This window comes from Penicillium taxi (assembly GCF_028828555.1).
Source record: "Penicillium taxi strain IBT 34144 chromosome Unknown utg000006l_segment0_segment0, whole genome shotgun sequence".
Taxonomy (NCBI): domain Eukaryota; kingdom Fungi; phylum Ascomycota; class Eurotiomycetes; order Eurotiales; family Aspergillaceae; genus Penicillium; species Penicillium taxi.
The window spans coordinates 1,038,736-1,057,518 of record NW_026643208.1 but is presented as its reverse complement, the minus strand read 5'-3'; the positions used below and the strand labels follow the sequence as shown (position 1 = coordinate 1,057,518).

General features: G+C 47.9%; 6 protein-coding genes across 6 annotated transcripts; 1 reads left to right on the top strand and 5 right to left on the bottom strand.

Annotated features, from left to right (window-relative positions):
* Positions 1-263: 263 nt before the first annotated feature.
* Positions 264-2,422, bottom strand: sC (sulfate adenylyltransferase; the record flags this gene model as incomplete). The annotated part of the gene is made up of 4 exons (XM_057212169.1): positions 264-1,608; positions 1,807-1,989; positions 2,069-2,096; positions 2,254-2,422. The coding sequence occupies 4 exons, from the start codon at positions 2,420-2,422 to the stop codon at positions 264-266; spliced, it is 1,725 nt and encodes a 574-aa protein (XP_057059032.1).
* A 713-nt stretch (positions 2,423-3,135) lies between these two features.
* On the bottom strand, positions 3,136-5,516 carry N7495_009517 (uncharacterized protein; the record flags this gene model as incomplete). Its single annotated transcript, XM_057212168.1, has 2 exons — positions 3,136-4,166; positions 4,232-5,516. The coding sequence occupies 2 exons, from the start codon at positions 5,514-5,516 to the stop codon at positions 3,136-3,138; spliced, it is 2,316 nt and encodes a 771-aa protein (XP_057059031.1).
* Positions 5,517-7,356: 1,840 nt separating this feature from the next.
* N7495_009516 (uncharacterized protein) lies at positions 7,357-8,255 on the bottom strand (the record flags this gene model as incomplete). Its single annotated transcript, XM_057212167.1, has 2 exons — positions 7,357-7,992; positions 8,067-8,255. The coding sequence occupies 2 exons, from the start codon at positions 8,253-8,255 to the stop codon at positions 7,357-7,359; spliced, it is 825 nt and encodes a 274-aa protein (XP_057059030.1).
* Positions 8,256-8,813: 558 nt separating this feature from the next.
* On the top strand, positions 8,814-11,815 carry N7495_009515 (uncharacterized protein; the record flags this gene model as incomplete). The annotated part of the gene is made up of 4 exons (XM_057212166.1): positions 8,814-8,864; positions 8,968-9,132; positions 9,273-9,385; positions 9,997-11,815. 4 exons carry the CDS (start codon positions 8,814-8,816, stop codon positions 11,813-11,815), a joined length of 2,148 nt encoding a protein of 715 aa, XP_057059029.1.
* A 1,499-nt stretch (positions 11,816-13,314) lies between these two features.
* Positions 13,315-15,817, bottom strand: N7495_009514 (putative histone-lysine N-methyltransferase (Ash1); the record flags this gene model as incomplete). The annotated part of the gene is made up of 4 exons (XM_057212165.1): positions 13,315-14,002; positions 14,054-14,253; positions 14,304-14,677; positions 14,749-15,817. 4 exons carry the CDS (start codon positions 15,815-15,817, stop codon positions 13,315-13,317), a joined length of 2,331 nt encoding a protein of 776 aa, XP_057059028.1.
* Positions 15,818-16,521: 704 nt separating this feature from the next.
* erf2 (palmitoyltransferase ERF2) lies at positions 16,522-18,315 on the bottom strand (the record flags this gene model as incomplete). The annotated part of the gene is made up of 1 exon (XM_057212164.1): positions 16,522-18,315. The coding sequence occupies one exon, from the start codon at positions 18,313-18,315 to the stop codon at positions 16,522-16,524; it is 1,794 nt and encodes a 597-aa protein (XP_057059027.1).
* Between the last annotated feature and the right edge of the window lie 468 nt (positions 18,316-18,783).

The following is an 18,783-nucleotide window of genomic DNA, read 5'->3' as shown; positions in this document are numbered from 1 at the left end:
TGCATTTGATGCCTTAATCAACAAGACATTGATGTTCCATCTTCAACCTCGAGAACCTAGGAAGAGATGTGATGGATCTTCTTCCTCCATGACTTCATCACATTCATCTACAGAGAATACATTATTAACACAAGACATTCATTGTAAGAATCTAAGGGGAATCCAATCGCGATTATAAAAAGCCGGTGCATATATCTCTATGGGACCAAGAACGACAGCCCAGAACAAAACAGAAACGGAAACATTTTTAGCATAATAGGCACTTACTGGCCCTTCTCGAAGAAGCCCTCGCTCTCAAGTACAAGGATGATCTCGTGGACAATAGAGCGGACAGACTGCTTGGAGAAGTCAACAACAAGGTCAGCCTTCTCAGGAGTCTCATAGGGGTCATCGACACCAGTGAAACCCTTGATCTCGCCACGGCGGGCACTGGCGTAGATACCACGCTTGTCAGTAGCCTCGCAGTACTCCAGAGGAGTGGCGACGTGGACCAGGAAGAAGGAGCCGGCTTGGGAGATTTGGTCGCGAGCATACTTGCGGGAGCATTCGTAGGGAGCGATGGGGGAAGCGATGACGGCGGCACCGGCGCGGGTCAGCTCGGTTGCGACAAAGGCGATGCGCTGGATGTTGGTGTGGCGGTCTTCGGCGGTGAAGCCGAGTTCGGAAGAGAGCTCGTGGCGGACAGTATCACCGAGCAGCAGTGAGACGGAGCGGCCGCTCTGCTGGTTCAGGGTCACCTGGAGAGCACGGGCAATGGCGTCCTTGCCGGAGTTTTGGTAACCGGTCAAGAAGATAGTGAAACCCTGGCTGTTACGGGGAGGGTTGGACTCGCGCAGGATCTTGACAACCTCGGGGTAGGAGAACCACTCGGGGATGTGGGCGCCGGTCTTGAGACGGCGGCGGAGCTCGGTACCGGAGATGTTCAGGGTCTTGACACCAGCGGGGACCTGGTCGACGGGGCGGTACTCGTCGGTATCGGGTAGGTAGGTGACCATCTGGAACTCGACGACCTCGATGCCGAGCTCATCCTTGTACTTCTCGACGGCGTGCTGAGCGTCGTAGGGACCGTAGAAGTCCTCGCCCTTGGAGTTGCTACCGGGACCGGCGTGGTCACGACCGACGATGAAGTGGGTGGCACCGTGGTTCTTGCGGATGATAGCGTGCCAAATGGCCTCGCGGGGACCACCCATACGCATGGCGAGACCGAGCAGACCCAGGACGGCCATGCCATTGGGGTAGCGGGGCAGGAGAGCCTCATATGCACGGACACGAGTGAAGTGGTCAATGTCACCGGGCTTAGTCAGACCGACGACGGGGTGGATCAGGACATTGGCTTGGCGAGAGCGGGCAGCGCGGACAGTCAGCTCACGGTGAGCGCGATGCATGGGGTTACGAGTCTGGAAAGCGACGACGCGGGACCAGCCCAGTTTGTCGAAGTGAATGCGCAGCTCGGCGGGTGTGTAGCGGAGAGCGACATAGTCGTAGTGGTTCAGCTTGTGGATAGCCTCGATCTTACCACCAATGTAGAATTCCTGGACGGTCTCGTTCAAGTACTTGATGGCCGGATGTTCCGGGTCGCCGCCGAACACGAGCTTGCCCTCACGGGTCCTTGAGTGAAAGCATGTTAGCCTTTACTTCAGAATTGGCCAAGAAAAGTCCAAGAAAAGTCCAAGAAAGGTCCAAGTATAAAACTTGAGGCCTGAGGCCGGAACCAAACAAACGATATCCATGTCGATTGCGCCATCGCGGGGTTTGCAGGATCCAGAGCCTCAAGCCCCACACCCAAAGAAAAAAATAGGCACTCACTTATCGGGGCGGTAGATGTCGTCAATGGTAAGAATAGCAAGGTTGCGGTCATCACGGAAATCACGCAGAGTGATACGGGAACCGGCCTTCAGCTTGTTCTTAGTAATAATCTCCTGGCTGGCATCGAGTGTAATGGGCATAGAGAAGACATTGCCATCGGTAAGGCGGTTGTTCTCGCAGACGCTAGGCACATGTCAGTATGGTATTCGTGATTAGTCGTGATTAAGAGGCCCCTTGCTGGGCACATCGTAGTAGGACATACCCATCATAGTCGGCCTGGTTCATGAATCCTATGCGAAACGAGCGTTAACAATTGATCTTGGAATCTCCGCCCCTCAGTCCAGCGTTGCCCCCACGTTAGCCCTCGTAGGACTTCCCTCTCTTTTCTCTCTTTTTTCCCTCACAGGACAAGGAATTGCATAGAATTAGGATTGGTAAATTGCTTACCCTCAAGAGGAGAGAAACCACCATTCATGATAAGTTCCAAATCACACAGCTGGCGCTCAGTGAGAACAATGGCGGGGAGGGTATCGGCCTCAGCGCTGAGTTCGATCTGGCGGGGAGCATCGCGGGCGAGCAAGTCCTTGAGGACACCACCGTGAGGAGAGTTGGCCATTGTGTATAGATATTAAGGAAGAAATAAAAAGTGAGAAATGGCCGTAAAAATAAGAAAGAAAGAAAGAAAGGGAGGAGGGTGGAAAAGAAAAGAAGAGAAGAAAAAGCATGACGAAGTACTGATCAACCAATTTCCAAGGGTTACGAGGCCTTTCAGTGTCTGGTCTTCTATCCAGTCAACTGTGGGGCTTTTAGTCTTGGCCTCATCACTTAAAAAGCCAGTGTTTCGTCTTGAATTCGTAAAAAGATACTTATACACGCTAGAAGCCCAATTGACTACATGTTCAGTTCCACCTGTGTGACATTGGACCTATATTATACCTAATAGTACCTCGTGGGACTTTGAGGCGATAGATATTCCAACCTTTTGGGGATATCCGCCAATGTACACAGTAGTTCTCCACAGGATCGTAATGGAATACGTACTACAAATATATTATATGATAGGGGCTGAATCCTCACCTAAACATAGACAGTCACTTTATTTATTAACCATCCATTCCAAAGTTCCTTCTTCTATTTTGTAACTAGATATCTCCATACTACCGTGTACTAAGTATAGAAATGTATTTGGAGTTCACGTGATCGATAACGCAACCTCCGCGATCAATGTCGTGATCACTGACTAATTAGGGCTAGACTCGGCAAGTGGATTAGTGCATTACATAACTATAACCCTTCTAAACTGAAATTATGTACAATTGCATTTCTTTCTCAAGTCTTCGTAATGCTGGTCTTCTCAAAGTCCAATTTAAAGCTCCCCACATTCAACGATGGGTGAGTCACATTGTTGTATGAATCAACCAGATATGTTTGGATCGAAGACTCGGAGGACTGCGCCGTATCAAAGGACCCCGTTTCCTGGAAGATGTACAACACCGCCACCTTGGAAAACTCCACTATATTTGATGGAACCGAGGAGCTCTTGTTGGTGCTGCTGGTGGTTGTCGTATTTGTACCTGCATCTCCATCATACAGAATCCCATCCTTAGTGGCGTAAGATCGAACCTCTCTCACCACGTTCGGATCATGTAAATCTGGAGTAGAGGAAGCTTCAATTCCAACATTGATTTCCAGTGGCAGCTCAATTGAGCGCTTGGTTCTGCTGCCAATGCTTTGAACGTCGCTAAATGCTACAAGCGCATTCTCCGTCTGGCAGGAAAGATTGTTCATGCTAAACATAGCCATGATTGTGATGGTGTCCAGGCTGATGCCAAATTCAGAGTCAGACTGTGAGAACAAGTCCGGAAGCGAGCTTCCCATTGTTGCAGATCTGCTGCTCGTGCTATTGTTCACTTGGGATGTCACACAGCTACTATCACCAGCAGTGGTGCACTGAGAGCCAGTATAGCCGTTCGAACAAACACACGCACATATAGTCCCGCTGGACACACTGAAACCCCCATTATGACAGGGATTCTTAGTAGCGCATGAGCTTTCATTTGCTTTTTGGTGCGGAACGGCAATTAAAAAGACAGGGAGCAGAACGGCAAGAACGATTATGACGAAGAGAAGGATGCTGAGGAAAATGAACCATTTTTTAGGGATTCCACAACATTTTCGCTCTTTCTTTGAATTGGGTCCATCCTCATGCGAGTACAAGGGCTCGACATTGTACTGGTTGGGACCTCGTCCAAAGAATATGGGCCAAGATCCATTTCGAGCGGGCATTGTCAGTACTGGGTTGGGGAATGAAGCAAGGATATCAGAAATAGATCCAGAGCTTCGAGCATAGCTAATTCGTGCTAATTTTCACAATTCATGGTCAGCTGCTCGTGGCCGGGCATGAAGGGTATGCGGAAACACTTACTAATTCCGTCTCTATCTGGATCAATCCGACTGGCTGTCTTCCCACGATCTAAGTTGGAGGCAAGTTTGGTGGCGCGTCGAATCAGATCAGTCAAACTAGAAAGACTGCCACGCGACTCTGCAGTGCGCACGGCATCCAAATCAAGTCGTGGGGGTCGACGACTTCCAGGTCTCATGTCACTCAGTGTAGGTGCAGCCTTGGGCAACTCTAAACTCTTCACAATATATGGGTTTTCCTCATCTTTGGCGATACGAGGCTTCTCGGGATCAATGGCGGATTCCAAGGATGTGCTCGAGCGGTGGAAACCAGGGTTGGATTGATCCAGCGAGGGTCCATTTTGGGTTCCAATGGCTAGGCCGACCAATTCTTTTTCTCGGGGGTCATATGCCTTTGCTGGTAGTGATGGCAGATCTGGTATATTCGGTATGGCTGGAAGTACTTCAGAACTGTGGTTAGACCTTGATATCGTACGCACAGTTGGTTTCCCTCTCTTTCCAACACTGGCAGATCTAACATGTGTGAATTCTTCACTGATGCTTTCTGGAGATTCGTCACTCCCCGGTAGTTTTGGTTGGTTTTGTTGTTTTTCCATGTATATCCCGACGACTTCGGAGCCTGGGGGTCCTGATCCCCAGCTTACTGGCATAGCGTGGCTGGAAGCCATTGATGCCAAGTTTTGGCGCGAGGTATTGCGTTCCTCTTGAATTGGTGACACTATGCCCGGGTGTCGTCGTGCATGGGGAGGGACAAGCCCTACCGATTGTTGACGAGGATGGGGTTCAGGTAGCTCTATCGTATAATCTGTTCGTACGGTGCTTGTAGGGCTAATGGGGACACTGTCACCTGCTTGTCGTGGTGCGCGTGCTTGTTGGTACTTTGGTTGAGAAAAAGATGGTGTTGTTCGTGCAGAATTCCTAGAGGTATTCACAAACTTCCTCTCTGATTCTTGTCTGTTTACGGAGTAAACTGAAGACGATAGTAGCTCTAAACCACTATGCTCCCCAGGTCTTGGCGGCAGAGGACCTGTAGGCGGCGGACTGCGGGTTGGCAGTAGTTTAGGATGCGGCTTCACCTGCAAGCCAGAGGCTGGAAGAGGCCATTGCATTTGAGAAGGCCCAGCTCCAGTGGTGGCAGTGGGATTGGCTGGAGCTGGTTGTGGTGACCTTTCTGGACGGACACCAGCCGCCAGCAACTCCCTCGCCCTCTTGACTGATCCGCTTCTGCTTGGCACATTGCCAGATGGATGTGAGCTTGGCTCCGGGCTGGCCGAAGACTGTGGATACATTTGATTCAGTAATTGTGATGAGTGAATCTATCAATATGGAGTGACGATCGTCGGTTGTCCAAGGCTCCAAGGTTATGATAGGGCTTTCTGTAGCATGGAGTTCCAAGGTTATCTGAAATGAATCTCAGGTTACGATGATCAATAAGGTCAATACTGTGATCGAAAAGAAAAGAATGTAGTAGTGGCGCGAGAATGAACGTCTGATGTCGATAGAGCAATGGATGTAGTATTCCGATATTCCGCCAGTATACACGTCGAATCCGGGAGGGCTGCTGGATTGATGGTTTGAAATACGGGCTCAAGCTGCGACAAAGATCAAAAAGGAATGGAAGGGCATTCAATGCCTAGTCAATGTTAGATTGGGCCCTTGTGCATATCTTTTCAAGCGGTGTTATTCCAGGTATTCCCTGGACTTGGGCCGTCAAAAGGACTTACCGATGAAAGATGACTGGGTTAAGTAAAAGAGTGGATAAGAGAACAAGAGAGAAATGAATAAAAAAAGATCACTCAGGTATCAAACCGACTATGTTTCAAAGACAAAGATATCAGATCTGTGCTTTTACTAAAGATATTGGAACGGATAACTCCCTTGATACTCACAAGTAATGCGATATAAAGAGCGAGCCTCCAGCTCACTAACGAAATAGAGAGTGGCAAGGAAATGTAGAGGAGAAAAAAATCGCCTTGCAATGAAGAAAATACAGAAAATACTACGAATAGCGTGACGCGAACACACTAATACAATTTTTAGATTAAAAACTTCGTTCCAGTCATTCCGGAAGTATTAATTAATTGTAAAATTTGCCGATGTCAGAGCGTTTGCAATCTAAACAAGTACGTACTCTGAACCGAGCATCCGATATGCCAAAGACTAGTTCAGCTTGATATGAGCCAATAGGCTATCATATCTAGTATCATAAGTGGCTGGACAATAGGCTGTCCTATAAACCCATCAGATGGATCAGGTTTCAGCTCGGATCACGAAAGGAAAACTAGTCAACAAAAGGACTGAGAACTGAAAAACAAGCAGGGGCTCAACCCGTTAGAAATGGGTCTAGACCTAATTCAGTATATTAATCGGATCTAATCAACGAATAATTCTCGATCTTTTATTATTGTGGGGTTAGATCCAGGAGTTAGTCTCTAACGCTACGTCTCAGATTGGCCGCCACTAAGGGAGAGAATACCCAACGTGAGACGGCTTTTCAACGAGTCAACTTGTCATCTGCTGTTATATGATTCTATCTTGGAATCTATCATATGTATAGAAGTAATGGAAACCTGCACCATGAAGTCATTGATCAAAGTTTATTTTTATAGTAGCATATATATACATATATATATAGTGCTGCTCCCGTCTCTGTAAGTATGAAACATGCTTACACTATTGTCCAAGTAGTTATCAATTCAGTGTTTAGTTAGGGTAGTACTCCGTGCCGCATTAGCTGATAATATGCCCTAGTAACATCACGTACCATCACTTGGTCTGTACTTTTACGGGTCTTCTCCAAGTCTCAAAAAAGAGATCAGTTTCGGTCGTTCTTCTCGGAAGAGAAAAATCCAAGATTCGATTCTGCCGTTGGAGATTCTGCCGTTGGAGATTCTGCCGTTAGAGATTCTGCTGTGGATCAGATCATCTACTAAGTATATGGGTCCCGGTACCATTCCAAACTGTCATGAAGAATCTTGGAAGTTCTAAACTATTCCAAAATAAGGGGTAAATGCAATGATGTGATGTTAATCTATTCATGACCTCCAGCAGAAGGTACTATATATAGATAGTAGTAGAGTCATAAGGCTTGCTGCTTCCAAGGTCTTGAATCTTAATAGAGGGGTCTCGTCAGAGCTTGGTCCGTATCTCTGTAATTTTCTTTTCTAATGCACGCATCTCAAGGACTGCCCCGGCTAGTTCAGACACGTGGCTTTGCACTGCATCTGTAAATGATTTTTGTGCCGTGCGGAGTGATTGTGGCACCAGAATTCCGTACCAGTGGATAGGGTCGTCAGACAGAAACTTCCGGCTTTTCTTGTTGTTTTTCTGGCTTTTCGATGAAGGATCGGGGTCAGTTCCCTGGGGAACTAAAGAATCCTTCTCAATTTCGATCTCGATTTCCGTAGTTGCGGGGTTATTCGCTTTTTGTGCATCCTCAGCCTGATTGGTGGTCTGTTCTGAGTCTTCTTGGTCTGCCTCTTCCGATCGTGGTTTCGAGATGGACTCTACTCGGAATGCGTACTCGTAGCCTTCCTCATCTTTATCAGATTTTACGGCTTCATCCTGTTTGTCGCACTCTCCATCATCCAGGTAGTGTGAGTGTTGGATTATTCTATGGAACTTGAGGTTAGTCGTTGTTGAGACGTGCCATCGAGGAGTACCATACATCTGCCTAGTGGCTTTCATCCGTTCATCGTAGTAGTCCGCTCCATACCGTCTACCGGGAGGACAGGTATAGTTTGCGTGGGCGAGGGAAAGGAACCCCTAATCCAAAATATGAGCATGAGCATGAGCAATCAAGTAAATTCGAGCCCCAGAAAATCATCAAAGAGTCATACCGAGGACAGCTGCTTTGCTAGTCCAGCCTGGAGTTGCTGCTGCCGATCAAGCAGATGTAAATACTGCTCAAGAAGCGTGTCCAAAGACTGGAGTAGCTCCGAAGCTTCGGATTCCGTGGTCTCGGTCTTCCGCTCACCCTCAGGAGGCGAGCCTGATCGCGACTCCGGTGGTGTTGGAATTTGAGGCATTTTGAAAAGACTAAAAACGCCTAAATATGGGGTAGTCGTGGATAGTGAATATTGGCAGCGCTAGCAAGAGGAAATAGAGAGGAATCGTGGAGCTCGGCCCCGGTAGCTCCGTCATTGTCTCCGAACACAAGAATTTCCCGCCCTTTGTCCGAGATCGCATCTCTTAACACTGCACAACTCCCTCATCACCCTTGGCTTCTATAGAAGTTCATCTGCACTGCGATTACAACTGTCAGATTTGATAGCACTCCTGTGGCCAGACATTGCTCATTTCGCCATATCGCGCTGTATCATCGTGATATCTTGAACCGCCACCGCTGTCAACGCCATTCCATCGGTTACCCTCAACCACTCGTGAAATAGACTTGAGTTGGAGCTTTGGGTTATCGCATATAATCAAACTTATCTTTCTCCTTTTTGAGTGACTCTGGTCTGACATCAAAGTCAAGGTAGCAGAGAAATTATCTTTTCATAAAGAGTTGCGCACTAGTTCCATTCGGTGAACTTGTTAGCTTACGACCATTCTCAAATCCCCTCTTATCTTCCTTTACATTGATCATGTCCGTGTCGGCAGTACAGCGTCCGACCAGCTTCCAGGTGCGGTCATTGGTAAGTCATATCCGATTCTGCTACTCCGAGATATATCCCCTCAATTGCTGGAAATCCCTCCCACTATGCCACATTTAACTGATATTATTTTCAAATTTTCCAGTTCCGTTCCTTGTTGCGCCAATCTTCCCAGTTCTCCAACTACAATTTCCGCGAATATGCCCGCCGGAAGACCATAGACTCGTTCCGCGAACACCAACAAAAGTCGGAGGAGCGCCAGATACAAGAGCTGATCCAGGATGGCCTGCAAAACCTTCGCTTGCTTAAGGTCAGTACATTTTCTGTCAAGAGGCCAGGTTGGGACTTCTCCAGGAATGGCTATCTCAGTCTATAACCCCACCTTTGAAAGAGACCCGTCAACCTACTCTATATTCTTCTAGGAGAGCAATTACTAACGATTATTTTCAGAGGCAAACAATCATCAGTCAGTTCTATCAGCTGGATAAGTTGGTGGTGGAGGGCCAGAAGACTGGAAAGGAAACTGGACAAGAAGGCGGGATTGTTCGCCAGAAAGATAATGGGTATGTTGATTAGTTTGGTCCCATATGACCTCGACTCAGGACTATAGCATAAGTACTAATATTTCTTTCACTCCTAGCTGGAATTGATCGGGCATCTCAAAATCAAAATGACTGCTATTCTTCATCAGGTGAACAACCACCGCAAGACTGCATTTGATTTTTATGTGTTTTCTGTAGCATAGTGAGCCCAGAATGAGAGCTGAGAGCTCTATGTGAAAATCTATATATCTGGCATTCTGATGGAATAGAAAAACTCCCTTTTTATCTGTAAATTGAATCGCATCCATAATCATTGATCTAGATTCGTGACTGATTGATTATAATATCACGTGACTCTATTCACGGTACTGCACAACGCGACCAGCGATTAAGCACCCATACAAGCTCCCCCACGATCTCCACATTCACCGCTGAGGCTAAGTAAAACATTAGTCGCAATTTACTGAGCTCTTGTGCGACTTGTTTTCTACTATGCCAGCCAGTGTAAGTCTCCATTACACACTCACAATCTCCTTACCTGTTTCCAACACGTTTGTCGCTGCGAGGAATCAATTCACCCTCAATCAAGTGAGAGTTAAGTAAAATCATTACTGATGTGACACACAGTTCAGATCCTCCCGCTCAGGGCGCCACCTTGATGGTAACCGGAGATCAGGTCATATTGACCATGATATTTTTGAAGGATTGCCTGTCCGCCGCTGGTCGCGCCAACAGCACACCTTCTCCCAAGCACCTAAAACCGAAGACTCTGGATTCTCGACACAAGGTCCCGGTGGAAGTGGAGGCCTCCCGGAGCTGGCAATGCCACGCGACAGCAACATCTTGCCACCACTCAGTCGCGCCCTGCTACGTGCAGCTCGTGCAGGTTGCATCTATGTTCGCTCGAATGGCCGGGCTGCAGAGGAGGAAGAGAAAAAGGAGACAACTACAGATGCAGATGGAGATTTGTCGGTTGACCGTAGCTTCACGAGTCGCAGGTGGACCACACTTCCCAAGCAGTTGGAGCCAGCCGATGTAGAATTCTTGGCCAAGAGACGCCCTGGTTTACAGTCGCTGTATGGCGGTAGTGCTGCGGATGGAAACTCAGCTGCTACACCTGGCCCAATGCGGAGAACTAAGTTCAAGAAGACTGACCCGGACACGGGTGTTACCTCGATTTATGAAGCTTGGGTGCCAGAGGGCCATCGCATCGAAGGGGAAATTACTGGGGATGCTCAGACTCTTGCTCAGCAAGCTGATGCAAATGCTAAGCCGGAGATGCCCGCTCCTGGAACTATTGTGGAAGGTGTTGGTCGGGTAAATTCAGAGGGCGTGGTCGTTGCAGAGGCTGGTTCAGCCTCTGTATTGACTCCACCCAAGAGACGACCGCCTCCACCCAAGCGAAAGGGTAAGGGCATTGGCAAGGGCAGAAAGAAGAAGGTCATGTTTGCTCCAGGGGAGGGTGCAGATGCTGCAACAGTACATGGCGTTCCGGGTACATTTGGAGGTGCCAAGCAGGAAGATGGCTCCCACATTTCCATCGACCAAGCAGGCCAAGATGATGATGAAGATGACGATGGTGAAGAGGATGATAGTGACGATGGAGATGACGGAGACGAGTCCGTTATGGATGCGAAGACTCCGGATCAGTCGGCTGTGGACTCCACAGACCAGGTCGACTTGACGGCTGATCAATCAAACGATGTCGAGATGACTGACGCTGGCTCTGAGGTGCAGCCCCCTGTTGATGAACACCTCACCACCCCTGGATCATATGTGCCGTCACCACAAACAGCGATTTCGCCCGAGAAAACTGAACCCCCACTGGGCGAAGTTGATATTTCAGCCTCAATCACAGCACCTGCCGCTCAGAGCGAAGAAATAAAGCCCACTGAGATACCAGGCGAACTGAATGCACCAGAAACTGAGCCCGCCGCAGATGAAGTTTTTGAAGACAAGCCTCAAGCAGAGGCCATTGCTGTTGTTGATGTAGATATTGTGATGGAGGAATCTATCCCCGCTGAAAAGTCGACTTATGAAGAGACTGATATAACAGCAAGCGAGGTCCAACCCAATGAACCCGTCGAAGAAACCCCTACAATTGAACCCACACCTGACGTCGAGCAGCCTTCTCAAGAGCCAGTCCCTGTACCAATTGAAAACGAAGAACCGGAATCCAAGTCTCCAGTTCCTGCCACTTCTGAAGAGCTAAATGAAGATACGGAAATAGGCAATACCACCTTAGCAGAGCCACAGCCCGTGTCTATCCAGGACTCTGAGCCCCCTATCAAACCAGAATCGCCCGCCCCGGAGCCGGTAGTCGCAGAGCCCACAGAAGAAGGCCTGATAACCGACACCAAACCCGAGGAGGCTTTTGAGTCGGTGCCAGTGGAGACCGCATCTGAGGATATCAAAGACGAACCGTCTGCCCCTAGCGCGGAGTCTATTTAGTTTCCTCGACTAACAGACTCGCCACGCATATTATTATTTTCTTTTCATTATCACGTTTCCCCTTTGGCCCAGGGTTTTCTTTCTTTATATTTTATATATTTTTTTTTAAAAATCTTTTGGGTTCTTACGGATTGAATGGAGTCTTATGGTAGGAGTTCAGTCTTCTATCTATACCTTTTCGAACTTTTGTATCAATAGCAAGTTGAACTTGGCCGAGACAATCTCTTCAAATAATCCACCTGGGCATCTTCTAGGGGTTCACAATAGGAAATATCGTCTAGAGCTGGGTACTGTAGGAAACACATTAAGTGAATCTATCATTGGTGAGGGAAAAAACCTCATCACTGATGATTGATCATGAAGGTTAAGGAAGCGAAAAGAATCAAAGGTCCCCAGTACGCACACTAACTAACTAACGTGAGTAATCAGTCATGTTTGGTCTGTTCATTGACTATAATCAGTGAATACCTAGACCTGGAGATGAAATTCAGGAGGATTTTTTCCACGAATGACCCTGAATCTACCCGGCTGGAACTCCACGCGCTATAAGATCTCGATCAATGATATCCACCGACGATACCTAGGTAATTGGTGTGGGGGTGCCTTTGGCAGCCACTGTTCAAGGATGGATTCAGGATAATGAATACCTAATACACACCACTTTCCAACTTACCTAGGCGACACCTTGGATCAACCTTCCAATCTTGGAAGGCAGCTCACCTATGCATGAGAAGCTCCATTTCATGGGTAGGAAGTGGTGTGATTTGATATCCAGAGATCTAGGGCTTGAAAGGGGAGGTCCTCCGGGGCTTCATTTCCATATATATCCATGGCAGATAACTCTCCCAACTGGTAAAGCTGAAGAGACAAAGAACATCAATCACATCCAAGTTTGTTGCAGACCGGAGTCCTTCTATGGTTGAAAAGGAAATAGCCAAGGCCCAGAGGCTATATATTCCTAGCTAAAGCATAGAGCTGTAATTTCATATCCCCCTACTCCATTTCACGTACCATCGAAACCACCTAGGAGCCAAAGTCAACCACACCTGGGCACACCTATTAACCATCCCAACGACCCAATTGATAGGAACTTGCGTGTTTATGAAACCAAAAGAACCCGGAAGAAGGTAAGAAAAGAAAGTATGAGTTTCGGGCATCAAAATGCGTAACTCAAATCCACGAAGTAAAGACGGATGCTGGGGATTCAGGGCAAAATGGATAACACCATTTCAGATTTCAGGTAACAAATGCACCTGCAGTATCGAGAAAAAGAGATTAAAATAATCAGCAAGAGAAGAGGAAGGGACTATAACGGTAACGATAACGGGGAATATAGGGAGGAGAAAGGAGGATGGTAAGATCGTGAGGGACTGCGATCATTCAATAAAATGTGGAGTGAGGCATAAGGTAGTAATTGAAAGAACATTGAAACAAATCTTCAGGTTGAAGCCGGCCTTAGCATTCGCTGCCGTCTTGGCTTGAAAAGGCTTCAAACATGACTATTTCTGGGTAACTCGCACCGTCCGCGCAACCTTGCCAGCCGCATTTTTCAGGCTTTTGCCCAAATCCTTAGCCTTGGAAAGGCTCTTTGAAGCAGTATTGTTCTTGACCTGAGACTTTCCAGCCTTTGCGGGGGAGTTTTTTGCGGCTGATTTCGGAGTTGAGGCCTTGCGTGTCGAGCCCTTCGCAGCAGCGAGAATTTTTCGCCTGGTCTCAGCTGATGGGCGCTTGAGCCGAGATGTTTTCTTACTCGGAGAGACTGGAACTGCCTTAGTAGCCTTGACCATGCTTGTCTTCCGCTGTACAGCAGCTTTAACTCTGCCGGCGGCCTTAACTGCTGGCAGTTTGACTGTCTTCTTGGTAACAACTTTGACTTTTGAAGTCGCGGCTACCTTTCTAGACAGTGCCTTTCCGCGTGCAGTGGTGGCCTTGACGACAGCCTTCTCAACACCAGCCTTGATAGATTTTGTTGTGAGCAACTTGCGTTTCTTATCCGGAGTCGAGGCAGTAGTTTCTCCAGCACGCTTGCGCTTCACGCCGCTAGCTTTCTTTGCGTTGTTGACAGCGTCCACCTTGATAGCTTCTGCCTTGACTCGTTGTTCCTTTTCCTTGGGCCGGGGACCAAGGAATCCGCGGCAGTTCTCCGCACCACAGCGACACTCCTGCACACTCTTGTTGGAGTAGGGGCTAAAAAACTGTCAAACAAAACACTTACAACAACGCTTTCTGGATGCTTACTTAAAGTTGTAATCATAGCTCAGCTCTTCACCAGTCATGATTCCCCTGTCTCCGGCAAAAAGAGCCATGCGCGGCTTTCCTGCAACAGTCCATTTCTCCATTCGACAATTGGGCTCACATGAATGGTTGATAAAGCGAGCAATCGATCCTCGCGTAGCATCGATAATCATGTTTTGATCAAAGTACATCAAGTAATAGCACTGAGCGAAAAGGTCAGTGACCGCAAAACAGATCAAAGATGGTTTCTTACCTCGTTGTTTTTATACGCTGTGCGCATTCGCTTCTCACACTCAAACTGCGTGAGGATCTCTCCAGTGTACTCCACAATAATCTGATTGGCATCAAAGCTGCGGTTGCTACGTACTCCATAGCCGCGATCTGAAGTTTTGATGACCTCAACACCGATATTGTACTTGCCGCCAGCCTTTGTGCGCGCTTTCAGCTCGTTAAAATTGCGATTGCCGCACTCTATACCCAGTCGGCAGTTGCTATTGTCGCACTCGTAGAACATGTAGCGATTCTGACAATTCTCATCACAGCCGGTTTCTTCCTCGCACATGCAAGTCGACAACTCTAGCTTCTTGTTTGATCTCCATTCACTGGCAGCATCTCCCACGAAGACATCTAATCCTGTTGTTAGCGATAGTAATAGGCCAGGTGGTGGGTAGGGAGGGGGATGGTCAACTATAACATACTTTTGTTTGTCTTGCGCCATTCATTTGGCTTAGGTTGTCCTGGTGGAAGTGGAGAGAAAATATCGAATGGTAGCTCATAATTTTTGCCTATGGCGATAAGACGAGATCCAGCGAATATGGGCATGGGAAGAAGACGTCGGTTCGAAGGACCTGTGTTGGTTTTTGCTGAATTTTTGCTGTTGCGTTGCTTGGGGCGCTTGTCAGTAGGCTCTTGACCGGAATATAGTCCATGAGCCAACCATATCTTCTTTGGCTTCAATTTCAGTGGAGAAGCTTGTTCCTTAGAAGATGAGGGCTCTTCAGATTGTAGTTTCGATAAGTCACTTTCAGAAAGCCGACGTTTCTTGGATGTAGGCTCCAATGACGAAATAGCTGGCTCTTCTTTCGGCGCAACATTTCTAGGTCTAAGACTGGCACGTCGACCGATCTCTTTACCTTCTCGCGATCGTTTGCCTAAAGAACTGCTGGCTCGATCTAAAATATTTGATGCCGTACCAACAATACTCAGGCGAGTTGAACGTCGGACAGATGGCTTAGAACGGCTTTTTGACGTTGCTTTGGGTTGCGGCTTTTTACCCTTCATGATAGAACTATCCTCATCCTGCTGATCAGGCAAAGTGTTCAGATCTGGTTCCTGGGAAGACTTCGAGATAGGCGTGGCGGGGGCCATTGAGAGATCACCAGCATCCGAGCCATTCAATAACGTTGATTCCATCACAGCAATACTATGCCGGAGTTTCGAGCGAGACCGCTTAGATTTAACAAGGTCGTCAACATACGCCTGACTTGAAGAGGCTGTGGTCTGATCATCATTGACTGGAGTATCCTCGAGGAACTCAGCCGATCGCAGCGATGCGCGTTTCACTCGCGTTGATCTACGTCGAGCAGCGGGCTTATCTTCGGTTGACACGTTTTCATAATTGCTTGAAGTTTCAGAGCGACTCATCTCGGGAGTCAGAAGCTGTTCAGGAACGTCTAGGCTCATAGTGTCGTCGGGGTTAACGTGTACAGGGACATCAGCGAGGACGGGAGACGCGGCCGCGGAGAGGCGGGTTGTTCGGCGCGCCATAATGGGGGAAGGAGCACAACTGGTATATAGAAAGGCAGTCCCCCAGGTTGAGCGTGGACTAGTCTCTCCAGTAGTGGGAAGTGAGTTTGTGGAAGTCGGAGAGTATCAGGAGTGGGAAAGGTTGGAGGATCAGCCGCGCGCCTCTTATCAATTATCAATTTAGGGATGTCTGACGCGTGCGACACCAACACTAACTATTAGTGCAGACTTCTGGAAGTGGAAGTATCTGATTTAATCAAGGGAGAAAGGGGGGAAGTGTATGACATGTCAATCGGAATGTCAATTAACTCTTGCCCCTCCATGATTATACGCATTAATTATTCGAGTTTGAATGTAATTGATATCTATCTAGTTTGATATGGGGTATTGGGTGTTTAATTGCCTCAAATATAGAACGAACTGAAGGGAAATTTCACAAGATTGGATGAACAAATGCGACAGAGATAGGAAAGTGGTATTATGGGCAGGATACGGATATCCGTAATTGGTCAGAGACAGTCGAGAGAAGAAAATGACTATGTCTTCAATAAGAGGCAGAAAGATATGTGTAGAGAATATTAAAAGAAGTAAATAGTGACCGTCTTGAGAATAAAGGGTAAAAAATAGTGTGGATGCCAGCACAAAATGAATACAAAGTCGTATCGTCTTCACAGGTCGTTAGGAGGGTATTGAGATGAACAGTTGCCGCTGTTTGAGGTTCGGAACTATTGATGAACATGTTGCATCTCAATCCCCGCCTGAGACTCGACGTCATGGACGAGATACTTGCGCTTCTGCATGGCGTAGCGTTGATCACCATCTTCATAAGGCTGTTTGAACTGCATATATGTGGGTGGTCGGGGCCGGCCCAAAACTGCAATCCAATTCTTCAGCATGTTACCCTGGGTGAAGGGCCGATGGCGATCTGTCTTGGCAAACTTATGAGAGTTGAGGTACTCTCGTGTAGTTTCACCTCGACCGGTCAGGAACAGATGGTAAATCCAGAGGGATAGTGGGTAAGGCGCCGCAATGACCCCATATATCGCCATGGCGAAAGGCACTCGTAATTTCGAGATAGAAGCCCCGAACGAGATATTCTCCTGGTTCATATAGACCAAGATATGGGCGAGGCTGGCGCCAATCAGGAAAAGGGCAAGGATGGTAGATGAGCTGACAAAGGCGAAGAAGTAACGATAATTGCGGCGACCAACGCAGTTATTGAGCCAGACACAGTGATGATCGAGGGTCTCAACACAATTGTCACAGACACGGCAGTGATAACAGCGAGGAGGTCGCCAAATGTTGCAAGTCTTGCAGTATTTCACAGGCACGTCCATGGCAGCAACGTCGGAAGTAGCAAGCTTAACCATGACCCAGTCATTGGTCGCAGGACCGACCGCCAGTGGATCTTCTGAAGGAATGATGGGAGGCATAGAATGGACGTTTCGAGGCATGATCCCAGGATCGACGACGGACGCATGCACAAAAGACGAAAAGCACACATAGAAGACATATGCAAACAAAATGGGAATGGCAGGAGAGATGTTGTGCCAAAGCCAGGGAGCAGAGAATCCAAAGAACAGAGCAGCTGGAACTGCTACTAAGAAACCAGTAGCAATGTTGATAGGCTTGTCTCTTGAGTTCTGAAGCCGACCACCACCGCAAAATAGCGTGTTGCCAACAAAGTACTCATAATTCTTGCCAAGGTTAACACTAGGTAGTTGTTCGCTCTTGTTATATGGGTTCGGAGAAGAACCGGCAGAAGAAGGTATCTCAAGTCCCCGGGGATCGTTGCTATTGTGCGAGCCCCTGTTTTGCAACGACAAGAATGATAGCGCAGACTTCGGTGGCGTGTCCAACGTATTGTGTGTACTATAATTCAAACTGAGATCCAGTTGACCAGGACGCTGCTTTTCACCTTGATTCCGGTCTCGGAGAATACGGACATTTTCGCCCAGACTGCGTAATGTGGTATTTCCATTGGAAACGTTTCGATCAGGAACTACAGGGTCTGTAAACTCCGTGCCTCGTGATGGTGGAGGTTCAGTATCAGCTGGCTGTGATTCCTGTTGCAAAGTGCTGTTTGATATCACACTCTTCCGATGTTGACCCGCATAATCAGACCATTCGTCGTTTGAAGAGACCGTTCCCTTCGTCACAGGCCGCCCTCCTCGATGCGCCTGCAGTCTTTGGGAACTCATTGGTCGAAAAAAGCCTTGGGCTGCCAGAGACGGAACATGCGATCTACTCAACCTACTGCCTGAGCTCTCAGGCCTACTAGATGCACCTATGGAGTTCCTGACAGGAGGAGGAGCGCGGCTGGAAACTGAGGGGCGCGGGTGAAGCGATGGTGCTGGCGATGCGAAGGCAGATGATCTTTCACCATCCTCGGAGGCCACATCAGTAACTCGGGATGAAATTCCTCCTACTGATGGAGGTCGAGGAATGCCAAGGACATATTGAGGTGCTGGGAAGTTGTTCCTCTCGCCAGAGTTAGGGCGATCCGACGGATTGCCCATGATGTGTATATGGATATAGTCTTGACTTTGCTAGTAGGTTGCGCGCGCTCTCATGGTTGTGTCCAACGGCAAAGACAGGCGTTCAAGTGAATTTAGGGACAAACTCCGGATGAGTAAGATAAGAAATACTACTCTACGGAGTAGAGTAATGGAGTAAAGGAGCGGCGGGACTGGAAGATACAAATGTAAAGAAGGACTGAGTGAAAGTTCGAGAGGCTTTGTAGATCGGTTAGCTTAAAAATCTCCGAGTGAGGCGTATTCCACGCGTGAAGAACTGATAGACCCCTGATGCAATAAAGAAATGATATGTAGAGGCTCCATAGCTTACCTTTGATATGAATGATATACGGATTTGGTAGCAAAACCAGTCAAGAATTTCAATTGATGGTGTCAAACAACAAAGGATAAATCCAGAAAAGTCGAGCCCGAAGTCGAAAGTGAAATGACCAGGAGGCCGCGCATGAAGCT